Here is a 15,536-nt window from a genome sequence, read left to right on the forward strand (position 1 = left end):
GATACGAATTCCCGCTCTTGCGGTTTTGCTTGCACGCGCATCATTTGTGATCGCGATGATCCCTCTTTGGAGCCTAAGCGGCGACAGCAAGGTTTCTAGATTTGTTTCATTAATTCTAGACACAAAAATTCATAAGTTCTTGAAACATTTTGAATTTTTTGAATAAAGAATTTGAGAATTAAACAATAAAAAATTTTATAAATAATTAATTCTTGTTAAATTCTAAATAACAGCCAAGAAGTATAATCTATCAGGGAGTTCAAACATTCCTCTGTAAATCCTACAGCCAGCTCTCTTTCCCTCCCTCTGCGTCCTTTTATCCTTAAAGCCAAAGTCAATTCCACGGGGAAAGGGTGTTTTTGCCTTATGGGAACGGGTGCTCCGAAATCCCGCATATACAGCAACTATCTTCCCTTTACGGAGCCACCACGAAAACTCCTGATGGCAAAGAGGTGCGCTTCTTGTGTGCTCAACCCCCTACAGTATATACATATAGTCCGCCATGAAGAAAGTGAACTCATATATCTTACGGTGAGAGGGAGAGAAGAACGGGGGCGGGAAAATGAGAAAATGAGCAGGAGGGTGAGTGAGAGTATGCGGTGTTGGGGGGTGATTTATGGCTCTTGTCGCAGTGGAATTCCTAAGACGAATGAGGAGGTACCAAAAACGTGCGCATCCCTTATTTCATAGCACAAAAAAGCCAACCCCCCGACTCTCTCATACTTGCCTTCCAAAAAAAACATCCCTCTCTCCTCGAGAAGAAGAGAAAAAACCCAGAAATGGAAGGATGTTTAAGGGTATGTAAGAGCGGGGAATCCTTTGCACCCTCGCCTTTTGCAATTGTAATTCGATTGGGAGGTACTGTGTGGTCTTTTTTATTGGCGCACAAATGCCTAAATTCGATTTTGTCCCAAAAATTATTACACAGGGTGAGACTCACTGTGAAAGTTAATAAGTAAATTTGAATATTAAATTATGCGTGACAAATTAAACCTAGTACTGCTTGCCAATTAAATTCGCATAAATCACAATGTGAAGCGGGTGGCAGGTTACATTCAAAATTGCTTTTCAATGAAGAAAAGCACCACGCACCGGTAGCAATTCCAACAGGGTGGATTACAACCCCTTCTTGGAGGGTTGAAGGGTTTGCAAGGAAACTCGAGGAAGGTTTTTAAGTTATTTTTGAAGTTTATTCTAAAGCTTTCTTTCCTTTAGAAGGGATCCATTGAAGTTTTATCAGAAAATCAATATATTTTTTTAGTCACTGATTAGCCCCTCAATAACAACAGAAAGCATTTCCTTGTTAACATCTTTTCAAAATAACTCCCTGACTTTTTCCTCATGCAAAAAGCGAGGATTTTTTTTCATTTAATTCCAGCCATTCCCTTACAAAGTGTAAGAAAAAAAAAAAAGAGAAACCCATGGCCAAGACACTGCAGGCAGAAGCCGGGAGAATTGGTGAAGTGAAATGTGATGTTCCGATGCTTAAACACACAACTCCGGGCATACACCACCTCATTATTCAACTGGTATCTCTTTGTACATTAGTTAGCCCACCGACATCCGACACTTTCCACCACACAAACCCACATCGCATCCACTTTCTTTTCACCCGCGCGCCTCTTCTTGCTATATGTCTTTCAAGGGGTGCCGCTCGTTTGTAATTTAATATACTCACACCCCCCTTTAGAGCGGCTACTACTATATGGACTCTTTTGGGGGTGGAAGCTTTGCACACAGAAAGAAAGAGAGCGAGAGCATTCTCTTGGGCGACCCCCAGAGTCAATTTCTTAAATAATACATATTTACTTGCATTGTGGCGTGGGACATAACTCTCGGTGTTGTACCATGCAGAAAAGGGAGGATGAGTTATTCCATCCAATGCTCCTTGTTTTATGGGGAGGATGGTGTGGCTCGTTTCTTTTTCACATCCACTCTCCTTTTGCGATTTATGTTGCCGCTTTAATTGGGTGCCACCCTCTTATTTATGCAATTCGCCTCTTAAAACAAAAATACATCTCATGGCTTCTTCCAAAGAGAGAGAGAGTTCATTCCTCGCCCATCTCCACCCTTCGCTCGCGAGTTTCCCTGCCCCCTCAGGAGCAGCAGCTCATTTCGCTACCCGTGTATGCTGGGAGATTGTGCGACATCCCGAGACCACGGTGGTGATTAATCAAAAAAGACAGGAGGTGGCAAAGGGATGGGGGCTCAGGGGGTTTGGGTGGAATTGATGGAAAAGTCCATAAAGCATCGCCCCCGATTGGTGGAACACAATGTAAGAACAGCAATTGTCTAGTCAATTAGCCGCCCCAGCACACGAGAGCCCACATTGGACTTCTTCTCGCTTGTTCCACTCCAATTCCTCTTGCGCTTGGCAGCGTAGCACAGTGGGGTCATGATTAAAATCTCATTAAGACACTCATTTATTATGTCCAATCCAATTTTATGGCTTCCCAGCAGCAACCATCACATAGAGGGATGGGGACTCACGCAATTTCTCATTGACATTCTCACACATACATAATTCTCGCGAAGATTGGCCAATTTTATTGCAAAAGATCGCGAGGTCACTGCCATGCATTCTAAACATGAGGAAAGACTTCTTTACGATCACATTTGAAAATATTTTATTTTATTTAAAAAGTTTTAAAGAAATATATTTCAGTTTGAATGAAGAGAATATGTAATTGAAATTAAATAAAAATAATTGAAAACAAAATCGGCAATTATTTGATTTTAAATCTATTTATTAAATGATCTAAATTATCAAGGGGTGCTTATCTGGCGAATATTTCGGTTTTTTTTTACCGAATCATCTGAATTTCTTCGAAAATCTGAATATTTTACTTCATATGAATATGTTTTGCTAAAAACTGAAAAATTCAAAACCGAAAAAATCTAAAAACGACTTTAGGTCTTTTCGGCTTGAATTTGCTCATTTCTAGTTTTAATTTACTACTTTTCGGTTTGAATTTAGTCCTTTTTTATGTCTTTTATTATTCTTTTTTCTTCTTCAAGTTTTGTTCCTCAGTTAAAGCTATTTTAGGACTGAAAACTTAATATTTTATGGCCTGAATTTAGTCTCTTTTTTCGATTGAATTAAATTTATTTTTCCTTAGTGAATCATTCGAATATTAGCGAATAATTCGAATATTTCTTAAGATCCGATTAATTTCGTTCAGATGAACTCCCCTTGTAAATTATTTTAAATTTTAACTAAAATATGGTTTATTTTTATTAATAAAATAAATAAATTGATTAAGATTGCCAACTCTTTTGTATTTCTCTAAAGAGCTGATTTAATAAGAAAAATATTTTATGGCGCTGAAAATATGAAATTTGTCTAATAAATTAAATTAATATTTGAAACATTTTGTTCACTTTAAAAAGCTCTAATTCATTATACATTTGTAATTTAATATTTTCTTTTCTATTCATTGTTTGTTTTTTTTTTGTTAGTACTTTAAATAATGAATTTTAAGGTTTAATTACTAATTAGTTAATTCCCAAAAACACACAACTCATTTAGTTTCTATCAAGTTTTAATTTTAGTAATTAAAATAGCTTGAAGAGAAAAGTATGATAAACTCTCAAGAAATTTTTTAAACAATTAAATCAAATTTATTTATATGAAAAAAAAATGTTTTTTTTATATTTTGTAATTTTAACAAATTGCTGATAATTTTGATAATGCATAATAATTTAATATATTAATAAAATGAAGACTATTTGAGTAAACTCTTAATTTCCTAATTTAATCATTTAAATGGTGACCAACAGACCTTGCTTAAAAGGCGCAAAAGAATAATAAATAGTATCCCTTTGCCCTCAATGACCAACCTCTTTTGCAATTGAATGAACCCGCCCCCGCTGAAGGGTCACTTGTGTGTCTCTCGCCCCCCTTAGAAAGAAAGAAAACGACATGTGAAGATTTGCGATTGGGAGTTCAATGTGCGCTCAAAGCATTTCATGAAGTTTATTTCCCCCAAAAATACTACCACCACCCTCAGCCACCCATCTCAAGCATCCTAAACTGAATAGAATAGGCCTTACCGAGAGTCCATGAAGGTCTCCCAGACGGGATTCACATTGAATTCCAAGCGCTGCTAAAATGGGGTTTATGTGTGTGTGTGGGGAACTTTCCGGGTCAATTCCAAATTAAAGAGTAACCCCCATGGATGGAATTCTTCGGAAATCGATGGCAAATTTGAATAATAGAGAAAATGAATGGATTTGTGGGTGGGAGATAAATAAAAGCTCTCTCTCAGCTCATTTTTTTTGTTTAAATATTGGTGCAGCAACGTGGAAAATTCACCGCGGAAAATTGACCACATTGGAGCGTGTTTCAGGGAGGGTGGGTGTGTGTGCGGGCATGATAAATGGGGTGCAATTTTCGGTGGTTGTGTTCATCCCCATCATTTGATGCATGACACTTTCGTAAATCTTACTCGGAGTGGATAAATCATCGCGGGGCGTCAAGTATCAGTTCACAGCATCTAAACAATGCTTGTAGTACATCCCGAAAAACCGCACCGCATGGTCCATCGTGCGCTATGCTTTATTTACAAGCTTCAGGAGCTTTTGGGATGGGAGCTTTTATGTGAGTTTGTGGGGAAATTGATCGAAAAAGGTTGAAGGGGTTGTGAGAACTTTGAAGCTCTATAGGAATTTTTTCCAGAGCTAGGAAAATACTTTGAATTCTGCGGCTTGAATCCTCGTACAGAGAGGAAATCCTTTTGGCTGAGCTTTTTGGCTCTTTTATTGCTCTGCCACACCATCACACACACACACACACCCGGTGGAGCCGCGGTTTGGGACAGTCAGAGACCGCAGTAGCGAAAATGCTGATTTATGTCTCCAATTTAAATTTCATTATCTCATACACACTCAACTGTGCTATATATCCCCCCAAAATGCACTTATATAAATCGCCACGTCGAGGCGACGCATAAAATATGCCCTCGCAGCATATCCCAGGGTCGGGGTTTCGCAAAATTTTGGCGGTCGTCTCAGGTGCAACCCGAAAATTCACATCTCGCACCGAAGAAAAAGCCCATTCCTCTCTGCAGCCAAATATGGATTCCGCGTGTACCTTCTTCTTTTTTTGTTAAACATTTTTTTTGCAATATGGACCTGGTAATTTATTCATGAGGTTGTTTTGCTACAAGGGCCACGCCTCTGGCATTTTGTACGGCTTGCGGTGGCTCTTGTTTAATTTCCAACAATTGCGCATAAATTAATTTTCTCATTATTTCACCGCACTTTGCACAGAGGGCCCACGAAAAAAATATACGCCACCACCCCATTCACGTGTGCTCAGGTCGGGGGAGCGGGAGGGAATTTTTAGGGAGACGTGCGCGGTATTTTGAAGCCAAAAAAAAACGGCCTGGAAGTGAACTCATTTGTGTGCGAATGGCTCGAAAAGGGCTTCCAGTGTTACATTGTATTATGAGCAAATTCACAGCACTTAAAAGGTGCGAAGAAGAAATCAAAAAGAGGGCGGTGTTCAATATCAGAGAAATCTTTGAATTTATTTAAAGACTTTGCAGCATTTTTTGTCTAATTTTGCGGAGTTTTTCTTAATTTCTGTTAAAAGGAGTTTAGTCACTGATTTAGGGAAAAATATTTCTCATTAGAGAGATCAACTTGGTTAATCTTGCAAAGGATTAAATAAGGATAAGAAATTCACTATTCAGACAAACTTAAGATTCCTCAAGAAAGACGTAAATTTTCTTAAAATTCTTTAAGAAGAAACTTGAAGCTTTTGAAGGAAAATTTAAGATTCTTTAGTTTTCTTTAAGGAAATTTGAGATTTCTTAAGTAAATAGAGCTAATTGCATATTTTTTATGATTTTCACCTATTTCAATGTTCGAAAGCGATCAGAAAAAATCATCGGAAAATATGCATTTAGCCTAATTCAGTCTGACTGAAGAAATCTTAAGTTTAGCTTAGTTAGTTAAATCTTAAGTTTTTTTTTTAATCTTAAGAAATCTTAAATCTGTCTGACCAGTGAATAGTCAAAAAGAACTTCCTAATTTCCACTAGGATCATCTGAAAACGTCTTCATTGGTCTCATTTACGTGAATCCAAAGCATTTCTACTTTGGAAAAACAATGAGATTCATAAAAATTCAAAAAAATCAAATGTTTCACGTTTCAAGAAACATAATAGTGACGTCACTGTGATTATTTTTACTAAAACATTTTCCGTCTTTTCCCAAATGATCCCAGTGGATGATGAATTTTTTTTTAAACGATATCTTATTCTTTGAAGCTCTGAACTCCTTTGAAAATCAAAAACTATTAAATAATTTTTAATGCAAATTATAGCATAGAACACAGGTGAATTAATATTTTATTAAAACACCTGCAAGCATAATAATAATCCTCAAAAATTCTTTTGCAATTTTCCTTTTAAAAATAATTCTCAAGAAGAAAATTGAGTTTTACCTTCGACAAAAAAGGGTTAAATCTATTCAGCGCCTCGGGAAATTCTCTGTGGTTTGCAATATAAACTACCCAAAGAGACTTGAGTGGACAGAGAGTAATGAAGGAGTGACCAAATGGCCAATAAAATGCAAATGGGCGCGTGAAAAAAGCCCTACTAATGAACATGTTACGAAAATTGTGAATTAATTCAAACACAGCATTAGCTCTCTTTGAGGGTTGTGAATGAATTTGACTTTATGAATAATTATGGCTCAATTGCGAGGACTTTGGCTGTACCTACATACATAGAAGCAGGCATAGAAGATTAGGAGAATGAGGGAGACTTTATGGAGGAAAAGTGCATTGATGAAAATCTAAATAGCTTCACAGCGCAACTTTGCAATTTCCTTCGTGACCATCTAGCTTAGATGAGAAGTCAAGAATCTAACGGTCTATTGTTTCCCCAACATGACCCCCCATGTGAAGCTTTTTGGGACGCTGATATATGTACACATTGAGGGCGACTTTTGAACTTTTCCCCACTACTGAGTTTCTTTTGCCAAATGAGGCGCGTTGTACGTCGCTTTATGCTCAAATGGACGCCAGAATCAATTTTCTGGGGAATTTTTGGTGTGTAGAGACTACTACATGGGGAACACTTTACCATAGAGGTGACCACCGTGCACCTTTTGGCCCCAAAGTTCCCTGAAAATACTTTCAGGAAATAATTGAGAAATTTTGTCTATGAGGCGGCTTGCAAATGATTGAGAAATTAACTCAATTTTGCGCAGACATGAAAATATTTCAAATATTCTCCAATATTGATTTACTTTCGTCTTCTCACACAAAGCTCCCCCCCCCCCTCATTCATAGGCAAGAAGCCAAAAAAGGGGCATATTTCACAGGAAAATACCTAAATATTTCTTTCACGTGGACATGTAAATTTAAAATAAAAAAAAATCTGTTGTGTAACAGTGAGACCTATATTTTTTTCTCCACAAGATGATGATGAATAAATTTGCGGTGCGTTTTTACCGAAGAAACCTGCAAAATGAAAACATCACAGCAAGATGGTGTCTCTTTTGGCCTTGTATATATGTATAAAATTATCTTCTTCTCTCGCCATCATAAAAGATGAATCTATCTCTGAGAAATACCTCTGTGGCTATTTTTTTTTAGTGTGCCTTCTCTTTGTCTCATAAACACGTTTCCAATTCATCCAATCCAACTCATTAATTTATGTCTCTATCTTATATGGAAATATAGCAAAGCGAGTTTTTTTTTCATTCGTGCTACCTACCTAAATAGTCTCGCACATGCAGCATATGCTTTTTGCACATATAAAAATTCAACAACACAGAAAGTTTAGCCGCCAAAAGAGCCCTTAAGGGTGGCAAGAAAAGAGGCAAGAAAAATCCCTTCTTTACGCTCTTTCGCCAACAAAAGAACCACTCAAAGGCGCACCCCATTGACGCCTCCCTGGGGCTTCTAAATATTCATAGAGCGTGTCCGAAAAAAAAACTCTTGAACTCTTCTACGAGACTTTTATTGCTACAGCGTGCACCTGAGCCTTCCTTGTGTTGCAATCATTAACTCCATTTACCATTTGGTCGGTCCGATAATGACCCACTCAGGAGCACACCCTTTTGACACACACACACCAGCCATCCCAGGGTGAGGATTATCAGCTAGCCTACACCCCATGCTATTTGATGTTTTGGTTGAGAAAAAGAAAAGAGAAAAAGTCTCTCTCTATGAGAATTTGCAAAGCCGAGTTTTGTCTTCAAGATTTGCCTGAGAAAATGGGATTAAATTTGAGGCTGTCTGAAGTTTCTTTAATTTCGAAGAGCTTTAAGGTGCTTTACTTAAGATACATATTTTATATTTTAAGATATTGGGGTAGATTCTGATAGAAATCTTTTATTTTCTTTTCTAACAATTTAAAAGTTGTAAGATTTTGACAGTTAAGGTTTTTAATCGTTCTATTACCGTTCTAGAAAAGAAAAACAAAGAATTAGTTGTTCCAGAAAACAATCTGAAAGAACTTTGAAGAGCCCAAGAAAAGTAATTTTCTTTCAGAAACTTGTTTAAATAAATAAATAAAATGTCAAAATCTTATAATATTTTATCCAGAATACCAAAAATCTTATAACTGACGAATTATTATTAAAGAAAGGAAAATATTTGTATCAGAATCTACCCCATTAACTTAGATATAGGGCCTTATTCAGCGACCAAGAAACCCTTGAAATTCGCTTGAAATATTGAAATTTCAGTACAAAATTCAAAGATTTCAAGGGTTTCTTGGTCGCTGAATAAGGCCCATTACCCGTGAAATTGTTAAAATTTTCATAAAGTCTGACTTCAAAATTATCTAGAAAAGTCAATTCTCAACCAATATTTTTGAAATTTTGCGTAAGAACTTTTAAAAATCTTTCTTTAATTGAATCAACTCGAATTTAAAAAAAATATAAAAAGTATTTTATGCAATTTTAATGCACTTAAAGTTAATAAAGAAAATTCATATTTAATCTCATGAAGAAAACTCTAAAGATTTCCATCAAAAAGAGTTTTTTTTTAAATATAAATAAACAAAACATAAATAAAATTTTTCCTCAATTTGTCTCTCCTCCAGGTGCCAATGGATTGAGACGGCGGGGTCGGCAAACGTACACGAGGTACCAGACCCTTGAGCTGGAGAAGGAATTCCACACAAATCACTATCTGACGCGACGGCGGCGAATCGAGATGGCCCATGCACTCTGCCTCACCGAAAGACAGATCAAGATCTGGTTCCAGAATCGTCGGATGAAGCTGAAGAAGGAAATTCAGGCCATCAAGGAGCTCAATGAGCAGGAAAAGCAGGCACAGGCACAGAAAGCGGCTGCTGTGGCGGCGGCCCAAGTCATATCGGATCAGTAAGTTTCTTATCTGTTTGCGTCGCAGATCCACCCCCACAAACACAACTACCACCAACCCCCTTGTACCCTCTTCCCCCCCCCCAACAATGCACGCGTAATACAGAGAAGACATTAAGAGAAAAAGAGAAAGAATGAGAGACAAAAAAAAGCAAATTTAAAGAGAAAAATAAAAGTGAAAACATTTCTATTTGTAATGGAGTGAGGCAAGTTTTAGTATAAATTATTAAATGTAAAATATACCAACATATAAATTATTTATTTATCAAAGAGTGGATGTGGCACACACACGCAGGACAAAAATGCGAAAATTATACGGGGCGGGAGGAATCCACAACAAATTGAGATTGAAAGCATAATGTTTAATGTTCTTAAGTGTCATATATATTGAATTTGATGATATAGAAATGCTCTCTTCCTTCTGGTCCATTTGTTGTGTGCTGGTGGAACCTTCACCGCCCACCCGTGTGCCCAAGTAAGTTGCAAGAGAGCCCTTCTGTATCACACCCCCCAACCACACACAGTCCACCAACAACTTCCTCCCCCCAAGAAAATGTGAAATCGAGCGGAAAAGCTGCATGGAAATGTTTGATGAGGAAAAAGAGAAAAAAAAGCTGATGTATAGACTTAAGAATCGTGTGGCAATATTAAATTAAATTTAGTAAGTGAAAAAGTATAAAGTAAAGGAAAAAAACTATTCTCAATATTTTCATTGACGCGGTATTGACGTCTTCGGCTAATTTAAATAATTTTCGCAATGAAAATTTAAAAAAAAAGAAAATAAAGAAAAATCACCTCTCTGTTCGAAGATGGGCAAAAAAACTGTACAAAATAGGGTACCAAAAAACCAATTTTAAGTTAAAAACTGTCAAAGTGCGCGCGTGTGAATTTTATTGGAGATTCTTCACTCAATTCCCTTCACTTTGTTATTTACTTCCTCTTTCTCTTTGGATTTTTCTTATCTTGCAATTCAGTGTGGTGATATATTTTACAAGAAACTTCTTGCACTCTATTTTCCCGTTAATTTCCTCCCACCTCCCCGCCATTCTTTTGCTTCTTCATCTCCCACCAAGAAGATCCAATAAAATCAACAAGATTGATTTTTTCCCCAAAACACAACAAAATATTGAGACAAAATATACTCTTTGTATTTAAAAGAAAGAAAATTGTAATTAATGAAGATTTTTTTTGTAAAGAATTTATATATATTTCCTTTAGTATTATTTTGTTGATTTTTTTGTTTAATTATTATTTTTTTGTAATGTAAATTACGCTGTTTCCTCATTTCCCCGATAAAAAAAACTCCATTAAAAAAAAGAATCTTCAAAGGATTTTTCTGTTCATAGCCGCCAAATGAATTGGATTTTAAAGAAAAATAAATTAAATCTTAAAATATATTTGTAGAAACATCTTAATAAAATATATTAAATGAATTACTATAAATTTTATTATGTAAAAAAAAGAAAAAAAAAGTATTAAAAGCGCCCCAGTGAATGTGAACTTGCATCTGTGTAAAGTGTATATTTTTGCTATAAAAAAAAATGTTTGCAATAATTAATTTATTAAAAAAGAAAACAAATGGAAGAATGGAAAGTTAAGAAAATAAAATTCTATGGGACATCACACGAAATTATTTTCTTCTGCTTGATTTTTTTTTTAAATTTTGTAATATTGTAGGGGAAATATTTCTGATGAAGAAGGATTTTGTAAAAAGGATCATTAAAAATTAATCTTAAAGAAAAATAAAAATATTAATAATATTTTATTCAAAAGATTAATTTTTTGATGGTTTGGATTTTATTTTAATTTACTTTATTCATCAAAATCTTTATTTGAATTTAAAGGATTTTTTATGTGTTTTAAAATATTTATAAAGTGAATAAATATTTTAAAGAACTTTCAAACTATTTTCTAAGATTTTTATCTTTGTCCTTAAATCAGACTGAGAACTACAAAGTCTCTCAATTTCCTTTTGATTCTTTAGATGCATTTCTAAAACGTTTTTTTTTTACGTTTCGCGTCTACTTTGACGTATAAAGATCAACAAAAATTATGGTTAAATATTAGTTTTTAAAATCATAAAAAAACAATTAAAAAAAAAAACAAATAAAAATCATTAAAAAAATAATTCGAATCATTCTTTTCAAACACAATTGTCTTAAACATTTCAAACGAAATTAAAGGTTTAAACGGACACACCGGAATCGTTTTAAGAAAATCGGTTTTGGTAAAAATTCGTTTATTTTCGCATTACTTTAAAAAAATAAATTTTATTAAAATAAATTCATTAATGGTCGTGTTTACAAAATCCAACTTCATGCTATGATGATAAAATGTTAAACATACCTATCCACATAATAATTTTTCTTTTGGAATTTTCCCACAGCATCATATCCCCCCCTTTGCGAGAGCTTTAATTTATTTTTTATTTTTTGTAATGTGCTTTATCATATTTCAAGCAAAAATCGGACCATTTGTTTAAATTTAAAAAAAAAAATGTTAAACGCTAAAAGTGCGAGAGCATGAATGCTATATGGGTAATAAAACATACGTAAATTATTGTGACATGTATAAAATATTGATGAAAACAAACGAAAATACGTAATGAAAGTGATTTATTTGGTCTGCTGAAAATATATATTTCCAAAACAGAACCACAAAGCAAAAATAAAATTCTGTGAGAAAAAAATGGGCAAGAAGTACTTAAAGAATTTTTAGCGCATTGAATCCCTAAAAGAAGAAAAAATATCCTTTTTCGATTTGAGAAACATTTTATAAAATAGCATGTAGAGTAACGAATGAATGGGAAATGAACAAAAGTAATATCCCTCCTGGTGTATAGAGAAAGTAAAAGAAATCCAAGCTCAATTAGATCAAGTTTTAGTGCCATAGAAGGTTTGGATGAGAAGATGAAGAAAACTTCCAAAATAGTTGTATAGTGAAAGAAAACTTTATTGCAGACTTTTCACCCCGAGATTCATTGCATTTTTTATACGTAAAACATTTAAATCCTTTTTGTGCATTGCAGCAGAAAAAAAAGGCAGAGAGCCATTTCCTTGTGGAAACTTCTTTCACAATGTTTTCGCAGATTTTTTTTTGTTCTTCTCCTCCTCTCATTTACCACGAAATCATCTCACCCACCCCCACAGAGCTACTTCTTATTCTTAAAAAAAAAACAAATAAATTAAAGAAGGAAAAATTAGAAACAATTTTAGCCAAAAAAAAATGAAAAATTTAGATGATGTTCTTTTGCATGAAATGATTGATTTAATTTTTCGTGAAATTTTGAGGCATTGTACATTTTTTACATGAGAAATCTCCTATGAGAAAAAATCCTCAAGCGGGATTTTTTCAATCAAGGAATTTCCCTTGCATACAGTATGTATACTAAATTGAGGAAAGAGTTGTTTGAGTAGAGAAAAAAAAGCTATTTTTTAGGCCACTCTAGAAGTGTTTGTGGAAAAAATAGACGAAGAAGACGAAGAAGTTTGAGACAAAGACAAGGAGATGCTCCAGAAAAAATAATAATGATGAAAAAATGGCATTCACAAGCAGAGAATAAAAGATTTGTAGTCGTTTTTATTAGGAATCTTAAGGAGACAACAGACATAATTTTAATAGAACACTGAGACAAAAAAAACTTGATTGAAATACCTTCAGAATGTATACGTAAAAAAAAGAGAAAAAGTTTTATCTTTTAGATAAAATGAAATTTAAACTAAACAAAAAGAATATAAAAGAAGCGAGACATAGAATATTTATGGTATCATCTCGTTTTCTTTTGTGAGACAAAAAAAGTGACGAAAATAGAGTTATATTTAGAGAAGAATTAAAAGAAAAAAAATGATAAAGTGAGAATATTAGTTGATAATAAGTTATTTATATTATATTGGAGTAATCGGCAGCAATTCAATTTGAATGAGGAAGAAAACAATGCCATGGCAAGAATATTTACTCACGATGGATATAAAACAAGTGAAGTATTATAAGGTGTAAAATAATAAAAGAAATAAAAAGGAAAAACAAAGAAAAAAAGGAGAAATAGTGCAGGAAGAAGCTCCAGAACTAATGAGATTTTTTTTGTGAAACACGCAGTAAAATTTAAGAAGTTGAAAGAGAAAATTTTCTTTGTCAATAAAAACTAATAAATGGATGCACCATCTTTCACTTTTTCTCCACTATTTTTTTGAGGGGTGGTTTTGGGGAGGTTTTCTTTGCTTTGAAGCTTAAAGGGGTTGCCCATGGTTATTTTTTGAATTTTTCTTTGAAAAAGAAAATTAATTTTTCTCTTTTTTTGTCAATTCTTAAGAGAGATTTTGTAGCTTTCTCAATATTCAATTATTTTAGCAATAATAACGATATTTTCTCCAGAGCTTTTGCTTCATTTTTAGCCCTTAATCAATAGCGCAAAATACAGTCAATTTATCAAAAAAATTCCTTTAATTTTTTATCTTTTTTTAATCACAACAAATTGAGAAAATAAATTAAATTATTTCATCCTTAAATTAAATTACTGAGCAGCCCCTTGTATTGAACTTTTACGACTTTTACAGCGTTGTATTGAAGACACAAACCTTCACGGAGAGACATAAATAGCACAAAAGGGTGAGTTAAGCACCCCCTCTTCACTCTACATCAAAAAGGCCTACCCATAAAAAAGCATCCCTTCATTGCTTTCATCCCTTCGTGCTTTATTTCCTCAATATAGGAGCGTTTTATGCGTAAGCTGGGCAGAAAGAGGTGGCAGCACTGAGGGTGAGTCCCACCACCCCCTCATGCAGCGACCAAATTGAGCCGGAATTGGAATTCAGTGAGAAACGGAAGTGAATTACGTATTGGCAGGAAATTCGATTTGGATGTGCATGATTGAAGGGTAATTTATGCTGCAATTTCTGAGCTTGTACAGCTTGGGGTCCAATCTCCGAGGCGATTGTCTTTCAAACCCATTCAAGGGTGGATTACCTCCAACATATCACCCAAGCTTATCAATTTCGCCTTGTATGGTGAAAATTGGCTTATAAGCAAATTTTAATGGATATTGAGATTGGTTCCAGAAGTGCTAATTAACTCCATGCTAAGCTCTATATATATAGCACGTATGAGATGAAGCTTTGGGGGGTAAATTAAGGGATGAAAGGGTTGGCTACAAGAGGAACCTATATAAATTATTAGGAAATATTTTAATGTGGAAGAAGTGACTTGAGAGCAATTTTGTGGGAGAAAGTTCCTCAAATTGGAAATCGAGCTGCGAAATAAATCCACAGAGTGATTCACGTTGGGCCATCTAGCCGCGAAGAGCATGTGCGGTGGAATGTTTCATCGGTGGAGAAGCCAAGTGAAACATGAATACAGTGAGGGTTCGCTCTAAACATTTATTTCGTACAGACAGAAAAATTTACTGCAGATCATTGACTAAATATCTTGATAAATCTTCTTTTTTAATTTTTTTTAAACTTTTTTTTTCAGGTCTTATTGATTTATTTTTGATTAGATTTAGAATAGTTTCAAAATCCTAACCAATTAATGTTAGGTCTTTAGAACTAGTTGAATAATTTTTATTTTTCCTAGATGACTTAAAAAAAAACAATTTTTATGAAAATTTTTATCAAATCATGAATCATTTTTAAATCATTTTTCTAGGAAGTTTGTCCCAGAAAAAATTATTTAGGCTTTCCTCCCAAATTTTGGAAATAATTCTGTGGAAATTTTAGTAAATTCTACTTTATTCTAGCTTGGTTTATAGCATTTAGACAAAAGTTTAGGTAATAAGAATTAAGATTTCATGACCCTAGATAGTAAAAATTATTCAAAATTTTTTATAATTCTAATTGAAATTGAATTTTTCTTTTCTTTTTTTTTTTTAAACTTCCGGATTTTTTATGAAAACTTCCGGAAAATGTCAACAAAATTCCCGAAAGAACTTTTTCTTGTCAAAAATGAATTAAAAATAAATATTTTTTATAACAAAAAGAATTGGAGTTAATGAGAACTAAAACTAACCTTTCTGTTCCTTCACTGTGAAACATGATGTGTTAAGATCAAATATATTGCGAATCCTCACTGTAAAGCGCCTTGCAAGTCCGCAACCCGCTACACATCACACGTATGTACTTTTATTTGTATAGATGCTTTGTATAGTAGTGTGCGTGTGTCGTAATGTTTCTTTTATATTTGACTCATGTTGCCCTA

General features: G+C 34.2%; 1 protein-coding gene across 2 annotated transcripts in view; it reads left to right on the forward strand.

The window, feature by feature from the left end:
- The window catches only part of LOC129787859 (homeotic protein ultrabithorax-like), a 124,312-nt gene extending 110,812 nt beyond the window's left edge, over nt 1-13,500 (forward strand). For both annotated transcript variants that reach the window (XM_055823680.1, XM_055823681.1), the window contains one exon: nt 9,065-13,500. In XM_055823680.1, the coding sequence (XP_055679655.1) occupies nt 9,065-9,351 (287 nt within the window). In that variant the 3' untranslated portion in view covers nt 9,352-13,500. The remainder of the gene's footprint in view (nt 1-9,064) is intronic.
- Nucleotides 13,501-15,536: the final 2,036 nt, after the last annotated feature.

The sequence above is a fragment of the Lutzomyia longipalpis genome, chromosome 1, assembly GCF_024334085.1.
Source record: "Lutzomyia longipalpis isolate SR_M1_2022 chromosome 1, ASM2433408v1".
Classification (NCBI taxonomy): domain Eukaryota; kingdom Metazoa; phylum Arthropoda; class Insecta; order Diptera; family Psychodidae; genus Lutzomyia; species Lutzomyia longipalpis.